Below are 22,942 nucleotides of genomic sequence, written 5' to 3'. Positions count from 1 at the left end.
ACAGCAGGTGAGCTTATGAGGGAGAGATGCCCCTATTTCAGTGCCAAATGTCCCTAGAGATAGTAGAAAAGAAGGAAAGAATTCGAGACAAAATATTGTGAAAGAAGTCTTGGGAGTAATTGCCTCTTATTTCAGAGAGTTTCAGGCCAGAATTTTGATCAGAAAGTAGTAATTGGTGACACTTAACCCAAAATATGCAAGTGCTGACACGAATGTCTTTGTAGCTTGCTGAAATTACTGCATGCTTTGCTTTGAAAAGAAACCTGAAAGAAATTCTGGAAACATTTAGTTGCCTGATGAACAAATCTGTATTTGATTCTTCTTTCAGTCCGGCTCTTTTGATGCTGCCAGAGATTAAACTAAACTATGTGATAGTGTCTTTGTTTTTGTTCCAGTCATATAAAATTTTCTACTATAAGATTTTAATTCCCTAGAATATGCTAATGAAGCTTTGACTTGACATGTATGGCTACTGATTTGACTGTTGTTTTCTTTTCTTTCAGCTTTGCAGTGTATGGATGATTCCAAGCCATGTGTTAATGAGGGAAAGTGCATTCCGTATCAAAATGGTACAGGATATTGCAAGTAAGTCGGTTTCATTTCTAATCAATTTAATTACCAATCTTCTTTCATTCAGGGTCCTAGCCAGAAAGGAAATGTGAATTGTTAAGGTTTTCTTATCGGGTGCATTCAGTGTAACTATTTTAGCCCGGTTGGTGTTTCTTGATAATACGTTAGTTTTTCCGTGCTAGCTTTTTGTAACGTAAGAAATCTGGAGTTCTTGTTCAGATTTTTGGGTTTGGATCTTGTCAGTTTGATTTCTTTGCATTAGGTTAGGAAGCGAGGCCAAAGCGATCACAGAGGTAAACTCTACCTTGCTTCCAGACCTACAAGTTAAGTTGGAACTTGCTCTCCATCTTATAGCTTGCCTTACTTTATAGAGCTTCAGCTCCAATTTGAATATTTTTATGAGGTTTTTCAGAACTACTCTGCACTCTGAAGCGTGCCTGTTCCTTCCACATGCTGGAGAGCAAGTAATATGTGGGAGTTGCAAAAACAAATTAACAAAAAACCCCAAACCAACACCCACATTTGTCTTTATCACGTAATTGATTTTGGTAAATGTTGACACGCATCTTCAATGGTGCCTTCACTTTGCTGCTGCATGGAAAGCTGATCAGCAGGAGCTTTGGTGAAGTGTGTGGTGTCTGGAGAATGATATCCCATGTATTTAAATGCAGTTCACCTTTCAAACTGCAGTATTTAGATTTTTTTTAAATGAAGTGATATTTTTCGAAAAGATAAATCCTACTTGTTTGGCAGGGTTAATTTACCATGTCTGCAGGAAATGGATTATTTTCTAAACTCTGCTTATTTCATCAGTGAAAGTTCTACCATTTTATAGCATGCTAAATCCCTCTTTTCTTAATGCTAACATTCTTTAAATATTAATGAATTTTGTCTTGTTGATTTAGCTTGGCTAACACACAGCTCCGCTCTTCACCCTTTTCTACACATCCATCTTCCCTCGCTGCAACCTTTAGTTCTTTCTGTTAATGTGGTACATAAAACTCGATATACTTAAATTGCACCTGTGGCACACAAAGGGGAAATCATAATCTAATTTGAGGTTCTTCTCAGTTTCAAATCAATACCTGGTGTGCAGAAAGGCCATAGAAAGGCAAATATGTAACTTGTTATTCCCTGTTGTTTTTTCAAATTTTTAACTATTACTGCTTCCTAGTCTTTTCCTTTCCATGGCTTTATATTGCTGTCAACAGAAATGAGCTGCCCTTCTGAAAAGAAAGCTGGAACTTTTCCTGCTTTTCATCAGTGTTTTAGGGCTGAAACACAAAATTGTGTGATGTTAGTAGATCTTTCTGACGCATACTTAAGCATGTTAGTCTAGAGCCAAAGTATGTGGGTCATGATAAAGGTAATAAACAAGACTGGTGTTGGTGTTGGTGCTGTTGTACCTCCCTAAGGATGTTTTCTCCAACTTGCATGTTCCTCTTAATCATGTCTTAGACTGTATTTAAAAAAAAAAAAGTAGTTGGTTCATCTGATTAACTTCCGTTCAGTATTTGTAGTGCAGTCCAGATCTTGACACGTTTCCCTTATTACAGTGGCAGCTTTGACCACTCTTACGTTTTTTTTTTTAGTGCACAGTTATTTATAATTCTACTGTTGCCTTCTTCCTTTTTGTGCAAAGTCTTCTTGCAGGTCTTAAGCCAACCCCTCCCTCAAGTAACAGCTCGGTCCCTTTGCAGGTGCCAGAGTAACTGGAAAGGCTAATAGAGGCCTGTATACAGAGATTAGTATGTGTCTGTTTTCTAGTTCTGGCTCAAGAACTCTTTTTTGCAGAAAGAAAGGAAAAAATAGCAAAAAACTCTCAATTGTGGAGACTCTACCTTTAGCAGGCTGATTCTTAGCATCCTGTTTTGGTTTTAACTTTTTTTTTTCTTTCCTGCACTATGAGGAACTCTGAATAGGGGAACTTTCTATCTGGTGTAGTAACCTAAATGACTTTCTGAATTTTTGATGGCTGTAAGAGTAGAAATGTTTTGTTCAGGAAACTGAACTTATTACTGAAGCAAGTGGCTTGGCTTCTAGCTCTGCAGGATCACTCACTGATTATCTAAATCTCCACCCCTTCCACTTTTTTCAAGTTTTCTGCAGTACTTCCTCTGCTGGGCAATAAGTTATTATAATAGGCTCTCTTCCTCTTTCTGTACCTCCTCTGGGCCAAGTTGTTTGTTCTAGTGTGTGGTCAGTCCATCTTGTTAATTGTGCTGTCTGTAAGAAAAAAGCGAACAGCTGAGGGAGAACCTGTATCAGAGATAATCAGACGTGATGAATAAGACATGAGTAACGTAAGCACTGATAAGCAAAACATCTAGTTTAGATATTTGGCAAAGCAGCAAGTGACAGCTTAGTGCTGAAACAGCTTTCTTTGTCAGAAAATCCTGTAGCGTCTACTCCATTAAGAGAAAGCTAGTTTTCTGCTAAAAAAACTTTGTTCTGGTGCATCTGGCTTCTGTTATGAGAACAGCGATTGTGACCCTTGTAAGGAAATCAGAGTTGGATCTTTATCAGATTGCTCTTGCGAGCGCCCTTTAAGTAGCTCCGTTCCCCTGGTGACGCTGCTGGCCCATGGCTGTCATTTTGTGGCACTGTTTGATAGAATTACTGACCACCTTTGACCTTGATTTTATATTTAGAAAATTACACGTTCCTGTGTTTGCATCTTCCAAGGTCAGAATTTTTGTTTGAGAGATCTTTCTGCACCCATTCAGTGACTAGCATGGTGAGGAGACAGACCTTATTCCAGGGAATATGGCCTGGAATATCTGCAGTAGCAGGACAAAGGGGACCTGTCATTCCAAGCTTTCTGGGTCCTGCTTTGACAAAAGGCAGTTTCAGTTTGGGGTTTGGCTTTGTGTTGCACCGTGGTGGGGTGTTTGTTGTTGTTGTTGTTGTGGGTTCTCCCCCTCAAGCATCTCGAGGCAGCCTTTTGGACATTAAGGCATGAAGGAGCCTTCTTGCATTCTCTCCTACCCAGCAGAGAAGCAGGGTAACAGTTGCTTGTTGCTTAACGCTAATCGTGAACATCACAGAGAAACCCTTTCTCATCTCCCTGCGGCCAGATGACTGGGAAAGTAGTAGTAGGAAGAGTCTGTGGGATAGTACTGCTAACTTGCAGTATTTCTGCAGTTGCAGGCAGGCTGAGAAGGTGTGGGTACAGGGAGCTGTTTCAAGGACAAGCAGAGCAGAGATTTTGGCAATGCTGCCCGCTCTTTTCCGAGCCGAGAGTCTGCTCTGCTGCAGGTGGATGCAGGATTGGGCAGTCCCTCTTGCAGTGGGGCAGGGCCCCGAAGCAGAGAGTATCTTAACTGGTTTCCCCACGTTTGGCAGCTGTGGCCTCTCCCAACTTCCCTCCCCTGTTCCCCAGTGACAGGGAGCAGAAGCAAGACTGTGCCAGGGCGAGAAGCAGAAGTGAGAAGGGAGTTGGGGTAGGGGTGCTCCAAGGTTTAGGGAGGAAACTGGGCCTTGCTACTTCTCGTGCTTTGTAGGTTTTTAAGATTGGATTTTTTGACCTTAGGGCTGTTGCACATTGTGTGCCCAAAAGGGATATTGGTACCTCTGTATGAACCAAAGTACTGCTTAAACTCTAGTGTCTTTTGTTGGGTCCTGATGGTAAAAAAAAAAAAAAAAAAAAAAAAAGTACAGTGGCAACCATGGCTTGCTTGCTGTGCTTAGTCAAAGGTGGAGTCTGCTGAAGTTGGCCAATTCCAAAAGGACAGTCTCCTTCAGCACATCCTTTTGTGCCCAAAGCTGTCAGGTTCTGTGCAGCTTTGTGTGCCTCTGTGCCTCTTCAGTGAGCAGTGTTTTTCTCACTGAGTGCAGAAGTTTGTGCACACTTTTACATTGCATGGTACAGTTTTTACCTCGTATCTGCAGGGTGGCAGCAGGAGGACCTCAAAGCGTGCTAAACTCAAAGCAGCAACAGCATGGCAATAAGGGACTTCTACCCCAATTCCAGCCCCCAGTAACTCCAACCCCCTTGCCAGGTTTTAGACCTAATGTTCTTTCCAGCTGGATCTTCATAAATGAATTTTAGCTCAGATTTAAGAGGACTTCTGGGGCTGAAGGCAAGATCCTAGACTGCAGAACTGCTTCCGAGACTGGAGCAGATATCTTCTCAGGATCTATCTCGAGAGACTAATCACTCCTAGACCCGTGAATGGGGAATACCCATAGGAGACCTTGTAGCAGGATGAGGTCTGAGAGTTTTCCAGAAGAGGCTAAATGCAAAAGTTGAAAAGTTGTCCCTTTCTGAGAATGGGCTGCCCTTTCCCGTTTCCTTCTGTCTCCTTTCAGAAGTTAAAGGAGACCCTTGAGACCAGGGCAGAGGAAAAAGGGGAGAGTGCACACACTTTTAGCTTCAAATCTGAGAACAGAGTGGTGATTTGAGTTACTCGGTCAAAATTTTCTGTTGTGATTTACCTGTGCAGACCGAAAGCTGTTCAGAGCTCTGATAGTCTGAAAAAGCTGAACTAAACTTTGCCCATTCAGACTTTGGTTGCTCTTACTCCTTGGTATACTGCGGAGTGGTGCACTGTAGAAGCGCTTTGCGTGGACTAGAAATAATAGCTGTGTACTGCTTTAAACGCAGAACGGAGAGGCTGTCCCATCCCATAGTTTGCATTCAAAGTATGACGCATAAATGGGAGCCTTGAGACATGGGAAGGAGCGTTTGTAAAGCTAACCAGAGAATCCTGTTCTCCCTCCTGAGAGGAGGTGTAGGTGTGGGAGTGAGAACCCAGGAGCCAGAGGGAAGTCTGGTTAAAGTCTGTAGCAAAATAGCTGAGACCCTTCTCACGTTAGGCATCAGGCTGCGTTTTTTCCCCCCCCTTGTCTGTTGAAGCATCTTCCAATCAAAGTGAAGGGAGTGTTGGGTTGAGGGGGGGGAGAAGCAAGACTACTAGGAAATTCTTCCCTTCACGTTTTAAATTAAAACCATCTGTTTCCTTCTGTGCATCTCCAGATGATATCACTGGGCCTGAATAGGAAACTCCCATGAAAATCAAACATCTGGAAGACTGGTTAAAACAGTCTATAAGGTGCATTTGAAGAGAGTGTCCTATGAATGTGCCCAAGCAAATATAGTACAGCAGATAAGGAGGTTTTTCCAACAGACCAGACATTTTCTGTCAGTCTTTTAAAAGCAAGAGAGAACTAAGTATTAGGAGGCAACTTCAATGTAGTTTTGTGGCAGAAGAGCCAAAAATGCAGCTTTTGTGAGTCTCCTATTTTCACTTTGTAGCGTAAGGTTGTTAGTGAATGCAGCTCTGTGGATTTGTGGATACTTCAGATTTGGATAAAAACCTTCATTTTGTTTTTACGTCTCTTGTTTAGCTCCATGAGAGCCTGAGCTAAGGCAAATGCAGGCTGGAGCTGAAAAGGAGGAGGAAAAAAAAATGGGCTGAGCTCTGACTAAAGTATTTGTGCTGGAAAGTAGCCCAGAGAGAGTAAAGGAGAAGCTTTAATTAGAAGCAGCTGCATAGCTGATGCAGCCCACAGGACATTTTCCCATTTCAAACTCTCTAGCTTTCAGAAATCATGATTTGAATTAAGTTGTATGTGAAATTTGTTCTTAAAAGATTAAATTCCTGTTGAAGTAGGTTAAGAGACCTCATGTGCTTCCAGAAAGTGCCAGAACAAACTTCATCTTTCTGTTTCTGAGTGTTAGATGGAAAACCGAGGAGAAACAGTGGCTTTTATTTGGGAAAGATTCGGTTTCCTGTTCTGAGCATGTCATTTGGAGCTGACACAAACTGCTACAATTTTAAGCTGCTCTGTAGACAAGTGGCTTTTTTTTTGTAATCCTAAAAAGAACTTGAAAGAGTAGGTTGGGATGAGAGCAGAGCAGGGGTGGTGGGAAGCTGGAGTTGCTGTTGAGGGTAATCATATCCTTTAAAGAAGTCTGGACTTAGACCCCGCTTTTTCCGTGTTTGCCTCTATTTTTAGAGAAACAATGCGGTGCCCAACATGAATCAGGGGCAAATATTTGCAGTTTTGTCTACACCAACATTTAGAACTAAATTACTAGTATTTGTGCCTAGAAATGTTGATGACAGGAGACATGGTTGAAAATCTGGACTGTAGGTTTTTTGTTCTTTAACATTCAAAAACGATTGCACTGAATTGCCGGAGGGGAAAATTGCATAACTGTGTGACCAAGCACTTCTCCAGGAGGAGAACAAAATGGTGGGTACAAGGGCCCTGTTTACCTGACCTACCATCTTTCCACAGGCAGGCATGTTCCCTCTGGCATGTTCTGTAAGGCTTTGTCCTTCCAAATATAAAGAGCTAAAGTTAAAAGAGCTTTTGCTGTTCCCTGCTGGAGTGCTCCCTCATGTTTTTCTGATTAGCCTCAGAAGATACCGGAACAAGCCCGGTCTTGGAGCGCTCTTCAACTTTGTACCAGAACATTTGTGTACAAAACGGTGGGCCGTTTGTGGGTGATGGTTGTGAGTGTCGTCTTAGAGCACAGGTCTCGGCTTTCCTTTTAAATCAGACCAGCAATACTCTTAATCAGTGTTTAGGCTCCCTGCTCCCTGTTACCTAGGGGCAACAGTTAAGTGCACCTTCCAGTATCCCTGAGTGTTGGGGGGTGGGAGAGAAGGCGTATTTTGGTGGTTTATTTGCTTGTGGACAAAACGTGAGATGTTCCTCTAGACTTTCTAGTTTGTTTTACAGCCTTTCAATGAAAAAGCACTTTAGGACTTCTCTTTTAGGTGTGTTTTGGTTTATTTTGTATTTGTTGGAGTGGTGGGTGGTGTTGGAGGGCCTGTTGTTTGCCTGATGAAGATGCCCTAGGTGGAGTTCTGTGAAGTTCTGGTTTGTTGCTCTTTCTTTCATGATAAGGAGAACTACAAGTGCCTGTGTCTGCGGCTGTTAGTCTGAGGAGCTTGGTGTACTGCTGATGCTGAAGACGGCTGAGCTGCCGAACCCCCCCATCACTGGTGGTGGTGAAACCAGAAGAAATCCCTATAACGAAATCTTGTAAGCCTTCTGGGACTGAAGTTCAGTTTGACTTTACACATCCATCAGCTGCATATAGATGTCCAGAAACATGATTTAATAGTAGTTATCCAGACGGTCTCTGAGCAGAGCTAGCCAGTGCACCGTGTGCAGGCTTGAATGCCGTGGGAGTCGAGCAGTCCTCCAGCTTCTGGCACAGCCGTCTTTGCTGGGTGCCAGATTTCTGTGTGATCGAGCTCCTACAAAGCCGTGCTGTAGCCCGCTGGCGTTTGGACTGATTTCTAACCCGTATCGAGGAAGGATTTGGGATGTTAAAGGAAGCCTATAGAACTGTCGTGGTTTAGGCCCAGAATACCCAAAGATTGCCTCTCGTGTGATGTGGCAGCAGCTCATGCTGACTGACAGCCTTCAGCTGTTACACCGAGGATGGCATAAGAGGCAGAGGGTATTCTGCAAATGGTATTGTCTCAGGATTTGCTTTCTGTAACTTTATTAATCCTGCCTTGCCCTGAAAATATTCTTCTTTCATGTCTGTTCTTGGGTATGAAGTTGAAAGTATTGAGGTATGGTGAAAGGAGCCTAATTTGGGTGTGGGGAATGGTAAATTACCATTATGCACATCTATTATATGACTTTCCTGCTTTAGATTTATGGCTAAAGCTAGTTAATAAATTTTAACATGAGAAAAAACAGTTGTGGTCATCTAGTAATGACCCCTTGCGTAACTTGGATAATAACCTCTCTGAATAGCTGTGTTTGAACTAGCGTGCATACTCTTTCTGAAACAGCCAATCCTGGTGTTCTTTTAGACAAGCGTGAGTGATGGAGAAATTCCACTGCAACCTTAAATACGTTGTTCCAGTTGTTTCTCTTCACTGCTGAGAGACTGTGTATAAATCTCTGTCTGAAAATAAAGATACTACCCTATCTCTAATTTGAATTTATCTAGCTTGAACTTTTAACTGCTCAGTCCTGTGGTACCTGTACCTTCTAGATTGGGAATTATTGTTAAATCTGAGTTTCTTTGTGGGTACTTGGAGCTTTTGATTAACTGTCTCCTTTTCTTTTCTCTTTGATAAATAGACTGAGCCACCTGAGCTTTTCATTGTGTCAAGTTTTCTATTAATCATTACTGTTGGCTTCTTTGAATTAATTTCACTTCTTCCTTCTTAAAGAGCAGACACCAGAACTGATGTAATGGTCTGGTAATGGTTGTGCCATGCAAGTATCAGGTGTAGCATAATCTCATTTACTCCTACTTGCTATTTGCTGTTTGTACAACTAAAGTATTCCTGGCCAAACTGTCACGCTAGGAATTCACATTCAGCTGACTGTTAGGAACCCCCAGAGCAAGTCTGCCTTTCCCACATCAGTCTCCTGTTTTGGGGAGGATGCTTTATATGTTTTATTTCTAGATGTATGACTTCGGAGTGCTTAAAGTGCCCTTTGTGTGCTGACTGCCTTGTTAAGCAGTTTGTGTTACTCTATCAAGAACTTGTCTTCTCTTTTACCTACATGTTTGACCAGCATTGATGTTTTCCATTGTTATTCATTGATAGAAGTGTTGAATAGCATAGGAACAAAGACCACTCTTTGTTTTTTAAACTAAATTTTAAGGCCTATCCAGTTAGGTGGTGGTTTTTTTTTTTCAATCCACCATACACTTTTAAATGCATAAGGAAAAGGAAACAGCCTCTTTATTGTTACATTCTTGCCTTGGGGCTAGCTAGAGACTTTGTGTATTTCTTGCAGTTGGAATCTCCTCCCTTTGGATTTGAGTAACTCATTGATTTAATAATAGCACCTATCCTGTTCTGGAACAAGGTGCATCTAATATTCACCTCTGAATTTTCTGCAGTGAAATACATGTCCTCCCAGGCTGTGTGTATCTTGGGTTACTTACCAGTTAAAGCATGCAGCTGTGCACTATAGAAGAAACTGCAAGTGGACAGTCCTGCTTTGTATGTTAGGTTTATTTTCATCCAGCATATAATCTTGCAGCTTTCTGCTACCTGAAAGAAGCAAATGGAACTGTGGGTGACACAAAGGTGGGGATTGCAGGGTTGCTTGCCTGGGTCCTGTGTTGCTGGAAGTTAAATGAAAAATTTGTAGTACAAAGGCCACTTAAAAGATGGATTACAGCTGACAAGTGTAGTCAGACTGTATTGACATAAGTTTAGGTTAGAGAGAAATAACTGCAATTATTCTGCAATCACATATCTTTGTATAAAATATTACCCTAGTTGTAGATAGTGTGTGTGTACTCGTTTTTCTGTGGAAGACAGAGGAACAATGACCTTGTCGTTAGGGTGCTAGCCAGGGGCGTGGGAGACCTGACTTCAGGGCTTGCACTGCTAGCTGAGTGCAGACTTCAGCATGTCACAGTCCCAGATGCACTTATCAACATGAGGATAACAGTATATTCCTGTCTCACGGGAGTGTTGTGGAGAAAGATCTGCTACAGATCTTCAGGCCCTCAGACACTGCATTTGTACAAGGTTTATAAATATTTTGGAAGATGGATAATACCTAGTGTTAATACCTGTTACTGAAACTGCTTGATTTTCTTCTAAAAAAGGATGCATATTAGAATGGGAGTAGATGCAAGGAATTAATTGTTAGTCAGCAGTTCTTTAACACTTAGGCTTTTACTGAAGTTTTGAAGGGAAGTGCAAGAATAAGTTCCTGCATTTGATGTAACTCTGATTGTATGCAGTATTTATTTATTTATTTTGTAATGAGTGATTTCACAATTTGAACTTAAGCTTTCAGTGGTCTTGTTTGGGACAATCCCAGAGGAAGGCCATGTTACATCTGACGTTAGCATTTAGGTCTGTTAGCGTTACCATTAGTTACAGCAAATTCCAAGACTTTTGGTGGTCATGGGACTTCATTCCTGGTATCTTCCCAGGGCAGCAAGGCTTCAGGTGAATGTGCTGCAAGTAATTTCTTCTCTGTTGCAGGTGTCGAGAAGGCTTTCTTGGAGACTACTGTCAGTACAGAAACCCCTGCGAAAGCAATACCTGTAAGAACGGGGGAACTTGTGAAACTACGTCTCTGATAGGAAAGGCTACCTGCAAATGTGCTCCAGGGTTCACAGGAGAGGATTGTCAATACTCTGAATCGCACCTCTGCTACGTGTCCCAGCCCTGCCTGAACGGAGGAACTTGTCATCCCCACAGCCAGGAAACCTACGAGTGTGTCTGTCCTCCAGGTTACACAGGTGGGTTTCTGCATTTGACCTCCAGACTCCCTTCTTTGTGAATTACTTCATCCTGGAATGTTCTGGGGCAGTCGTAATAAGCTCTCAAATTTACTAGCTCCAGCACAGGAAATGAGAAGTTGTCTAAATGACTCCATGACTAAAAAAAGCAAAGAGGGGTAGGGAATCAAACTCCCTACCCTTTACACGTAAGCAGAAAGACATTTAGATCTTGTGGGGTTGTCCATGTGGGAAAACTGAGTGCAGAAGCTACTCTGGAGTGGCTGTCACACTTTGAATTCAGAGTCTACCTTCTAGAAAAAAAATTAAGTAAATTTGGCCAGCAAAAGCTTTCTATGGGAAAACTAAAATTGGGTGCCTGAGGGGAAGCATGGAAACTCACTCCTCTCATTCTTGAAGGGGATATAGAAGAAGCGTGACTGTCAGTGTGTAGTATGATTTCAGGTCATGGGTCATTTTTATAAATCACAACATTCCATATCTTGCTGCTACCCTGTAAATAAAATGACTTTGTAGTGTAACCACAAATTGATTTTCATTTCAAATATAATACTGTAAAATGCAGACATAAATTTTCCTGTAATAATTTTAAGTTTTAGTACACCAATCATTTTGAGGTAGCCAGAAGGAAATCCTATTTTCCATAGAAATAACTTTTTATTAATGGAGTGCTCTGTCTTGATCCTACAGGAAAGGATTGCCAGTGGATTGATGCCTGTACATCTCAACCTTGTGCCAATGGAAGTACATGTACTGTATCTGGAAATAAGTTCTCCTGCATCTGTCTGTCTGGCTACACTGGCCAGAAGTGTGAGATAGATGTGAATGAATGTGCCACACCAGGCCTTTGTCAACACGGTGGAACCTGTGTCAATTTGCCTGGTTCATACCGATGCCAGTGCAAGCCGGACTATACAGGGCATCGCTGTGAGAGTGTATATGTGCCGTGTTCCCCATCACCCTGTATGAACGGAGGAACTTGTCATCAAACAAGTGACTTCACCTTTGAGTGCAACTGTCTGCCAGGTAAATGATGCTTCTTCAAAGTGCTTGGTTTTGTAGTCTTGTCACTGCATTCCTGTCTGTGTTCTTCTGAAAACTTCTCTTGGAGTTTCTGTGTGATATTCGTGTAATGTAAGGTTGAAGGGAGAAATCTCAGCAAGGCAGGAAGCTCTGCTAGGATGTTAATTTCTGAGCGTCAGGATTTCATAATATGGAAGGCAAGAAAAGGGAAGGCGGCTGGAAATTACAGATTTCTTTGGAACCCAGTTAGAGGCAGAGAATCAAATAGGTAAGAACTATGAGGTAGATTCAAGGAGATTAGGGTGGTAACTCCTGATGCCTGTTTGGAGTGTGAAATTCCATGAACATAAACCTCTACAAATACATAGTTTTGTGTCAGTAAAAGCCGCAATTAACTAGTGTTTGAATGAACATGTGTCTTCCTCCTTCTCACTCTTTACCTCTAAAACATAGTACATTCTATTACCTTCCTTTTTCTCTTTCAGTTTCTCCAAATCTTACGAGATACCATTTCCAACTCACCACACCCTTTCTGTCCTGCAATACCTCCAGATAAATTATGCTTGCTTGTTTTCTGATGCTATTAGCTGCCCTGAGTTCATCCACAGCAGGGGTGACGTGCTTATTCAGGATCTGAGTAAGCTGTATTGGGCTGTGTTGGTTTTGTCAAGCTGGGCTCCAATCACCAAGGCACCCGTCTTTACAAATGGCGATATGTCACCTGGTTGGGACCCTGATGGTCTCATCCTGTCCTGCTCCTCCCCATCCACTTGTCATACTGACCACAGGGCAGTACTAGTTGTTCTTTGCATATCAGGGTTTTTTTTTTTTTTAGGCTGATGCTTTTTTACTGAGTAACTCAGTCCATGGGAAACTGATTGTTTGGAAATGCTTTTGACTAGACTTCCTACTTAAGTGTATTGCAGTTTGGCACATGAACACTTGGTGTGTGGTAATCTAGAAAAGTAAACTCTCTTCCCTTAAGCATTTCTCTGTTGTTATTTATGTGAAAGATGTAGCTGCCATATGCTTTTTAGGATGAATGTAGAGTGACTGCGTTCTCAGGAGGATCATCTGGAGTCACAGGTATATGCGGAAAGAGCATTTAGAACTTAACTTGTGAAAAATAGTCTCTTTTTGGAGACCTTTATCTTGAAGTGTCAGCTCAAATGACCTTAAGTGTACATTGCCAACCTTAGCTAGTGCCTGCTCAACAACTTTTTGGGTTGTCTGAGCAAGCATGTGACTTTGAAGAATTTAGGAAAGTTGATCTTAAAATAGAAAGATGTATCATCTTCATTTTTGTGTGAAAGCAACCATTTCTAACTATGCTTGAAGAAACAGTGCTTGAATATACAGGATCTTCGAAAATGCTATATCTTAACTAACAGTTGCTCTCAGGGAATTTGTCGCTTTTCTGCTTTGCATCTCTTTAAAATGAAATTGTAAACTAAGTATCTCTGGATTAACAGGCTTGATCAGAAATTCAGAATTTTCTTAGTCAGAACTGTTTAACCAGTTCAAGGAGTTTAAGATCTCATGCAGAAGCAGTGTGGTGGAGGGAAGAGGAGAGGAAGATGAAGGTTGAAGGACTTGATCCTGTAAAGCTGATAAGACAGTTTGCTTTTTTGATTCTCTTACAGGGGCACGAGACTGGGTAGGAGCACATTTTCCCTTAGACAAGTGTGTGGGCTGGCTAAACTACGGTCAGGAAATGAAAATGAGATTACTATAGTAACAGTTACACACCCACACTGCTCACACACGTTTTGGATTATTAGCTGCTTTTTTGGACTTGTTACACAATGTGTGTAGTGGGGGTGAGTTAATGCGGCTTTGAGAGCCTTCACTTCTGTATTTCCTGTATTTGTTTAAGTTGGCCATGGTGTTTTGCTAGCTTGATTTTTAAAACTAGTCATTTGAAAAACAGCAAAAGAAGGGAGAGGTTGGAGAGGCCAAAATGCTTACATTAAATTCTTTGATAAAGGCAAGGCACCCAGCCATTTCTTCCCCCTTAGTGAAGCATGCAGAGCGAAATTTCTGAAGTGTTGGAAAAGGTTCTGTCTGGGAAGGAAAGGTCAACAGAAAGAGAAGTGGTGGCCTGTCATGCCCAGGGAAGATGCGAACAAGGCCTGCTCATCTGGAAGAGAGTGCCAAGATTATGGACTAGAAATTCCTCTTTAGACTCCCTCTCTGAATTGGAGCAATGCCGATGATATTGTGACTATAAATGGAGTTGTTCTAGCCCTTCCTTCTGGACTGCCTTAAGATGTAAGATGGTACCATCGCTCAGCGTTGTGGCCATAGAGGCAGGAGGCGGTTACATCTCAAGCTGCTGGTGTTGTGGTTTAACCCCAGCTGGCAACTCTGCCCCACACAGCCGCTCGCTCACTCCCCCCCGGTGGGATGGGGGAGAGAATCGGAAGGGTAAAAGTGAGAAAACTCCTGGGTTGAGGTAAAGACAGTTTAATAGGTAAAGCAAAAGCCATGCACACAAGCAAAGCAAAACAAGGAATTCCTTCACTACTTCCCATCAGCAGGCAGGTGTTCAGCCATCTCCAGGAAAGCAGGGCTCCATCATGCCCTTGGGAAGACAAAAGCCCTAACTCCGAACGTCCCCCCCTTCCTTCTTCCCCCAGCTTTATGTGCTGAGCATGATGTCATACGGTATGGAATATCCCTTTGGTCAGTTGGGGTCAGCTGTCCCAGCTGTGTCCCCTCCCAACTTCTTGTGCACCCCCAGCCTCCTCGCTGGTGGGGTGGGGTGAGGAGCAGAAAAAGCCTTGACTCTGTAAGCACTGCTCAGCAATAACGAAAACATCTCTGTGTTATCAACACGCTTTCCAGCACAAATCCAAAACACAGCCCCATACTAGCTACTATGAAGAAAATTAACTCTATCCCAGCCAAAACCAGCACAGCTGGAATGGTTTTTGGTATGATTTTGTGTCTTGTGATCTGTGAAACTGCTTTGAGGAAACTGATTGTGCCCAAGCAGCAATTTAGGCATAATTAGGTTACTCCTGGACTGGCCCTGAAATGGGTTCTTGTTTCCTGTACATGTTTTCTTGTTGGCTTTTGAGTGAATTTCATTTTTTGTAAATATAGATACATAAGAATGAGAGTTTGAAAATGTGGAAAAAACCTACAACCTGGAGTTACACGTCACAGCAGCTTTTTCTACAGTAGCACAAGTACTGTTTATGTACCGTATAGTCAAGCTGCTATTTTAAATTCTCAGGTTCCCGTTTCACCTGTGGATTTATACAAACAAATCTTGCATTAGGTAATTTATGAAGTCATGTGTATTAGAAGAAGTCAGCATTTGGTGGTAAGTGTAAATGAAGAGTTATATATACTGTCAGTATTACATCTGTATGAAAGGTAACTTCTTATTTTCGATCTGTCTAGCGTAATCATTTTTCCTCTGGGCTTTGTTGATTTAGGTAAAAACAAGATTGTAGACAAGTGAGCATGTTAGGTCAATCATAACAGAGTCTCATAGTAAAAACAAAATACTTCTGTGAAAGAGACTTAACCTGAAGCATTAGCAACTCCTTTAAATATAAGACTGAGCTCGTAGTTATAAATATTTGACAAAAAAGGAGTTCGTTTGGCAACTAACCTTTAATGGAATGTTAAACAAGTCAATAGAGGAAGTTCTTAGCTGGGAAAGTGATTATTCATTGTTATCCATCAAAATAATTACCCATTAACTAAGATAAGGACCCTAGGGAATTCCAAGGGCTTGTTCAGGAAACGATCTGTCAGGCTGGTGCAGGTTGTTTATGAGAGCTGGAACACTTCCTGGGAAGAGGAAGTAACCTCACACCGGTTTGTAGCGGAGCGTCACACTGCCCCGCGCAGCGAGCATCATGAGTGGGGTCTAGCAGACATACTGAATTTCCTGCGGTGGAGAAGACCCTGCTTGCTGGGATTGAGAGATGAGCCGCTTCCTGCAGGGTGTGAGGTTCTGCACAGTCTTCTTCAGTCTTGGGGTACCGGATGGCGTGCATGCCTCTCTGCTCCGGGTGAGTTGGCTCTCTTATGTGGAGTAGCCCATCTCGCATTTATTTCAAGAAGCTGAACTGTCGGAGTTGCATGCTGCTGTTGGGCACCTGGTATGCAGAAACTTACTTCTCTGTTAAAATGATGCAGGACAGTTTTAGTACTCTGTGTCGAGATCTCCACGTTCTCGTCAGCAGGCCCTAAATCTGGCAATAACTCAACATTTTCATTCAGGTATAATTTCTTGCCTCCATACATAATTGGTCCTGCAGAAAGTCTGAGATGTCATTTATAGGTTGAAATAATGCTAAGGTTTAAGATTTGGAGGGAATTGGATACAGCATTCTGGAATGGGCTGGAGATTTCAGATGACATAGGAGTAAAGTTATCTCCTTGCATACCTCTGTGTACTAGAGGAGGAACAGCATGCTGTTAGCAGTGGGAACGCTTTTCCCCTTGTGGTTCTCATTCCTTAGTTTGCTGTGCTTGGAGATACGGAGCAAAAGTCAGGATATGTATTGCAAACTGTTCTCTTGGAGGGAGAAAGCAAAGGACAACATGTGAGTCCCAGCACAGGGGGGAACAGGAAACAGTGTCAGGTGTCCAAATACATCAAAACAGCGAACTCTGCCTTTCTGGAAAAGAGTCAGGTTATGTAACTGCAAAATCAGATCCTGGGACCCAGCTTAAGAAGAGCTCGTGTGTCTCAACAGCTTCACGCTTGTCGTGCTCAAACGTAGGTGCGTTGGCCCAAACAACCATGACTCTAAAGGACCGGTTGAATGATGAAAGCTAAACTTCACTAGGACAGTTTTATTTACAAATTAAGGAGATCGCAGTATTGCAGTGTAAGTTCGACTTGAAGAGGACACAAAAATCATGCCGTTACAGCTTTTAGATGTTCTGAAACTAAGCCAAAGTTGTTCTTCAGAGTAAGACAAACTTAAAGGGAATTTGGGAGTTGGGAAGTTACCAAAAAGGAAACTTGTGTTTTCTTCAGCTGTGCACTCAAAATAGTGTCATCTTCACCATTTCAACCCTTCCCGATTCCCTTTCCCTTGGAAATGTCTTTTGACTGAGCACACTTGGCTGTGTGTCATTTCTCTTGAACCTTTATTACATCGCCTTTTTTTTAAACTTTTTTCGTTTCTATTCTACTGTCACTAATGGTATCCTCCAGCTTTTAGTGTGGGATTAATGGTTTTCTATGTTTGCATGAGATGCTTGAGGAGCAGCTCTTAGATGGTAATATAGCTGGTTAAAATGTGAAAATGTACAATGGCTTGGTGAGGTTTTAGTATTGGGCTGACTTCCGTGCTTTATTATTACTTAAAATCACTGGGCCGCTTTACATTTGTGTGCAGTACAGTGAGATATTTTTAAATAAATGCCTGTTGTCAGGAATTTGTTTACTAGAAAGTAGAGTAAGTCTTCATATTGTCCGAGCTGAAAGGATAGAAACTTAAACCTTTGGAGTTCGTGGTTCTGGGTGCATTTCCGTGCTGATCACGTTGCTGGCATGAGCGCAATCTGTGGTCAGTGGGATGATTCTCCTCAAGCTGAAAAGCAAGCTGATAGGACACCCCTGTGTTTTACAGCTGAGCCTTTGGTCATGCATGGTAGCTTTATACAGTTCTAAATATAGTGATCTGATAGTAATTGTATTCCTTGGTAGTTGTTCCTCAGCACCTTTTGCCAGGAAGGCGCTGCTATGATGATTAGGGTTCAGACTAACCGTGGTATATTTCCTCTTCATTTTAACCTTCCCTGCTGCCATGAAATTTGCAGGAGCTTGGGTGAAGGTGGGAAGGGCTTTGCAGGAAGAAGGTAATAATGCAGGTCTTTCTTTTTTTTTTTAATGTTGGGTGTGTTCTTCCTTGCCGATGGATGCTAATACACTTGATACAGCTTAGCAACAGCACTCCTCTTCGCTTCTGACTCTTACCTGTAGTATTGGAGAAGTTCAAGAGGCGGGAATGCATACAAATCATCTCAAGCCTCTTGAGAGTAGTGGTAGTCTGGAGAAGCTGCTTCAGAGCTTCACAGTCTCTCATCTGCCACACAGCACGATCTACACTGGACCAGATGTTGCTTACAGGGTCTATGTGACTTGACACAGATGTTATGGAAGCGTCTGGAACAGGGCATCAAAAGTAGAGGGGTTAAAGCATAATTTTGGATGAGAGGACTGTGTCATGTTAATATTACATTCCAAAGCAGTGAAGAGGCAGAGCTGATGTTTTAAATTAACGCGTGTGTTCTGGAATCATTTACTTCATCCACATTATCATGCATCCACTTGTGCTTTGATAAGTAGCTCTCTCATCCAGCAGAAATGGCAGGTTTATTTAATGAAGCATGAAGTAAGTCAGAAGGGAAAATCAAGGGGAGATGGATTATTGATGACTCTCTTCCATAATGTCCCCAATTCTCCTTATTTGAAAAGAGAGAGGGAGATCTAGCGTGGGTATTTTGCTAGTGTGGCTATGTTCATTAGGAGCCTTGATGTTCATTGGGGAAGCGTGTCTGGTTTCTTCTGCTTTTCAGTCAGGGCTTAGTGTGTAAGCATCTCTTGGGTGGTGGCTGACTTGTTGATTGACTGACTTTTCTAACACTGAAAAGGGCCAAATCAGGAATTTGGAAGCTCATTTTCAAAGCATAGAAGATCTTCCTTTGACGTAGCCAAGGCATATGAACTATGCTGAGGTATTCATGAAGTGAACGCCAGGCATTTTTTTGCCATGGGAAAAACTTGTCCTGGGTGGTGCTCTAACTGCTGCTTGGTGGGCAGTGACGAGTTTACCTCATAGTAAATTAAATCTCTTGGTTTTTACTTTGTTTGCTTTGAATGACAGTGCTCATTAGTCACTTAAAGAAAAAATACCCTGTCTTTTTGGTGGTGAAAACGTGTTTGGCCATCTACCCGCGGTAGTAGTGTTCTAACTGTGTAATCTGACCTGCATGCTATCAGCAAAAGCATTCAACGAAGCCTCTGGTCAGCATGCTACATTGAGGTTCATCAGGCTTAGGTTAACAGGGCAAGTGTTTAAGAAAAAAAGAAGCGGGGAAGCTGCGTGAAGGGTGAATTCTCTTCAAAAGAGGCTGGAAGCCTATTTCAGCATGCTCTGTTTCTGCTTTGTCCAGGTTTCGAGGGAAGCGTCTGTGGGCGCAACGTTGACGACTGCCCAAATCACAACTGCCAAAATGGGGGTATATGCGTGGACGGTGTGAACACATACAATTGCCGCTGCCCGCCACAATGGACAGGTACGTACTATGGAAAACATTCCTGTATGGGCTGGGCACACTTCACGGGAATGAAATGCAGGACTTCTGGCCTTCACCCGATGTACAACTGGAGTTGTATACAGCTGAATGCAGCTCACATCTGTGACTTGTTCTGCAGTCTGGGGGGCAGATGTCAGTGGAACCCTTAAAAGAAAATTGTTTGCATCAAAGCCACCACAATGGAGGGCAATTTCCCATTGCACCAGGCAGTATTACAGGCTTATGTGCGCATGGGTTTGACAGACAGGTACTGTGATTCTTGAGCCACAATGCAGTGTGACTATCAGAGTTGCACTTCTGCTTGTATGGATTATTTTGTAAGAAGATACGTGTTTCATAAAAGTGCAAAGCATGGCTTTGCTATTACAGGTGTGTGCATTAACAGTGCTTTGCTGATACATCTTGGGGGTATTTTTAACCTGGGATAACCATCCCCATGTAGATAATAGTAACACTGCTGAAGAACAGGGCAAATCTGAAACAAGGCGTAGGTGGGAGAAGGGGAAGAAAGAGAAGAAGCGTTATGTATGGAAAGCTTATGTTTTTGCTACTATTATTTTTCCTGCTGTGACTGATTTTTATCTGGAGTTCTCTGACTAGCAAAGCTACTTTTGCTTCATAAATGAGTCTGCTTTACTCTGAGTCTGTAGGGGGGAAAAAGTGTGAATTTCAAGAAAGTGTTATGCATGATGTAAGGAAGCAGCTTACAGGAAATTCAGTGTAATCTTTAGTCACAAAATGTCTCCATACCTCAAAAATAAACAAATACCTCCGGTTTTGGGGTTGTTTTTTTGAGTCATACTAGTTGTTCTTAGCTGGCACGCTTTTTCAGTTGAGTATAGTTTTGCCCTTATTTCAAAATCGTAGGTAAAAAAACAGCCCTAGAACTGGAAAACTGAGGTATGGGCTCAATTTGCATTTTTCCTTTCACAAAATAGATTGGGATACTTGTTTTGGACCTAAGCTTGAACTAGCTCCTCAGGTTCTGAAGAACCTTTAGCACGTTTTTCTCTGTATCTAGAAAATACTATGTTTGAAACCAGAACATCTGTAGTGATCGGTAGTTCAGATAAATGCACTGTGAGGAGTTTGACTACTAGAGACCAGAGGTTTCACGTTGTTCTAGCTTTTTTCCTCAGAGAGCATCATTCTCATTATAAACCAGTTGTCATTAACTGCAAAGGAGGCTGCCAGTTAAGAACTCTCATTAACTTTAAAAATTATATATTCTTAAATGAAGTTAAAACCACATAAAAGTGAAGTGCACCACTGCTTGCATAGCTCTTTGAAACTAGGTGTAAATAGGAGAAAATGAGTCCTCCCTTTAATGAGCAAATACCCTTGCTTCTATACTGCTTCTCTGTCTATAAGTCCTTAAAGCCTGCAGAAAGTGAAACCTGCAAAGGAAAACATGGAGAGCTTGGGTGTGGAGCAAACAACCCTTCAGTGACCCCTAAAATCTTGCTCCATCCGCAGAAATTACAAACCTTGTTATGGCTTCTAGCATCTGTCAGTAGTAAGTTAATCTCAGGCTTATTCCTGGAGCATAGAGGATATGATGGATCATGAGTGTGTACAGTGTGAGTATATAATCTACAAGGGATTATTTTGCTTTGTAGAGGCATTGAAAACCTAGCTTGGCTTACAGGATTTGGGTGGATGGCTGCTGTCAACTAGGGATGAGTTCTGCAAGTCACCTGGAAGAGACCTTGGTGGTAATAGGCTGTGATTCTGTTTGGTTTTGTGGTAGATTGTCTTTCTGATTAACCACTAAAGTTCTTGGCAATGCAGTTGTGGTGGTTCCCTTTCTGAACCTCTTACGGTCTCTGAGTAGCATTGGGAAAAATCGTTAGACCCATGTTGTGGCCTGTTCTTGTGCCATCTTTCTTCTGTGTGGACAGTCTCTCCAGAAAGCCTTGTGTGCATGAAGGATGCCTCTCTTCAGTGAAACCCTGGAAAGAGAGAGGAACTCCCCAAGCCTTATGTTCCCATGGCTTTCTAAAACAATTTAATGGAATGGGCTTTCCGAGAATTTTCTTTTTTTATGGTGAAGTTAAGGTTATCAGCGCAGCAGTGGTTTCAGATGATGACTTCTCAAGGCCATTGACTTTCTAGACTTCAAGAATCAGGTCAGTTTGGAACTAAAACTGATCTCACCATTTAGGAAACAGCAGCTTGGCTGTTTGAACAATGAACATTAGAGCCTTTGGGGAACTGAACTGTCTTGTCTGAAACGCACAGTGCCAGTTTCGGTGTTCAAAGTAAAACATGAGTAACTTCAGAAGTAGCTATGCATGTTCATACTGGCGTATGTTTGACACATGTAGGGCCGTAGCTCTGTGCATCCACAGGGTGCCTTAGTGATAGCCATTCCTCTGCAGTGTCACTGCTTATCTGCATGAAGCAGATAAGCTTCATGAAGGCTGAAGGCTTACGATGGCAATGGAGGGCTGTGTTTGGGGCCTTCTCTATGTTGCTTTGTTTGAAAGCCTGTGCAGTGAAAAGCTCTTGGCCAGCTGGCCTTTAAGAATTCATGTATTGTATCTGTAATACTCCTTTTGCCCGATAAATGTGCGTGCAAGTGATGTCCTATGACGTCCCAAAATCCTGTCCAGCTCCACAGTGAATGCGGCCATGTAGCGTGAGTGGACAAACGTCTTGCAAGTCACCTGAATGCCTCTTGTTCTAATGTCCTGCAGCTCAGCCCAGCAGTGATCCTGCTCTGTCATCTCAGTAGTGTTTTGTTAAAAGAAGCTTGTTTCTCTGAATGGACTTCAGTCCCTTTCCTGCATCTTCAGTTAGAGACCAGGAAGGTGCAGGATAACAGTACACGTCCAGCTTGGAGACATGAAGTGTGATGCTGAGGCAGGGGCACAAAATATGCAGGGTAGATGGAGGACTGCTAGAATAGTTTGGAGAGAGAGATGATTTTTTTCAAGATTAAACTGCAGCTGATGCTGACAGGAGTAAACTACAATAAAAAATGAGTTATTCAGCAATAAGGAAATGTTGTATAAGTATCCTTTGCACAAATATGGTTTATAACACTGTAAATCATCTCTAAGGTAAGTGAAGAGGGGAGAGCTGAGCAAACAACTCTTTCGGAGTCTGTCCTGATAAATGCTTGTAGCCCAACAGTGTGGAACAGTGAGGGTGAACACTTCAGGAAATCAAAAGCTTCCAATGAGACCTTGAGGTTAGAGGACATTGTGTGCAGCTTAAAAAAAAAAAAAAAAGAAGGCCCAAACACACATGTTTGTAAGTAAACGTCAGCCAAAAATGAAAAGATACTAATTTTCTAAAAATACTTAACAATGTAGATGTGCTGTCTTCGTAAGAGTTCTTCTGCAGTTTCTTCTTTCAAATACTTACTTGTCAAGTAATCTTGGGAGGAGTTTAAATTGGTCTGTTTGCAGTTTTAGTCTTTATTTAATCTTCGTGCTGTGGATGATGATCTAGCATGTTTGTTAATATAGTTTGTGCTTCATGGCATAGAGAAACCAGTCTTCTTCCTTGCTAGAAAAATCAAGAAGCTGTACTGCATCCGATGAAGAATAGTTTTGTGTAAAGTAATATGGAAGAATCCTTTACTGAAACAGAATCTGTCCCAGTTCCTTTTGGTAACCATCTGCCTCTTGTAATTCCCTGACAGGTGGTAGGCTGGACTACATAACTATGCATTTTTTTTTTTAAATATTTTTTCTGCTTGCTACTAGAATCTAGCTTTTGAGAGACTGTTTGCTTTTGGTCTAATTTCCTACTCCTCAAACAGACCTCACTGCTCCTTTTTTGTTGAAGTGCGTGCCTTCTCTTTCTCATTTTGCTGCTTTTTCCGGAAAGATAAAATCTTGC

At 42.1% G+C, this 22,942-nt stretch overlaps 1 protein-coding gene across 1 annotated transcript in view; it reads left to right on the top strand.

Moving 5' to 3' along the window:
- Positions 1-503: 503 nt before the first annotated feature.
- LOC104084124 (neurogenic locus notch homolog protein 2-like) overlaps positions 504-22,942 on the top strand; it is a gene marked incomplete at both ends in the record, with an annotated part of 53,110 nt that continues 30,671 nt past the window's right edge. The window contains 4 exons of the mRNA XM_009587855.1: positions 504-585; positions 10,512-10,771; positions 11,462-11,797; positions 18,947-19,069. Coding sequence (XP_009586150.1) covers positions 504-585; positions 10,512-10,771; positions 11,462-11,797; positions 18,947-19,069 — 801 coding nt within the window. The remainder of the gene's footprint in view (positions 586-10,511; positions 10,772-11,461; positions 11,798-18,946; positions 19,070-22,942) is intronic.

Source organism: Fulmarus glacialis, unplaced genomic scaffold (assembly GCF_000690835.1).
Source record: "Fulmarus glacialis isolate BGI_N327 unplaced genomic scaffold, ASM69083v1 scaffold35960, whole genome shotgun sequence".
Lineage (NCBI taxonomy): Eukaryota > Metazoa > Chordata > Aves > Procellariiformes > Procellariidae > Fulmarus > Fulmarus glacialis.
Note: the sequence above shows the minus strand (reverse complement) of the source record. Positions and strands in the feature narration are given on the sequence as shown.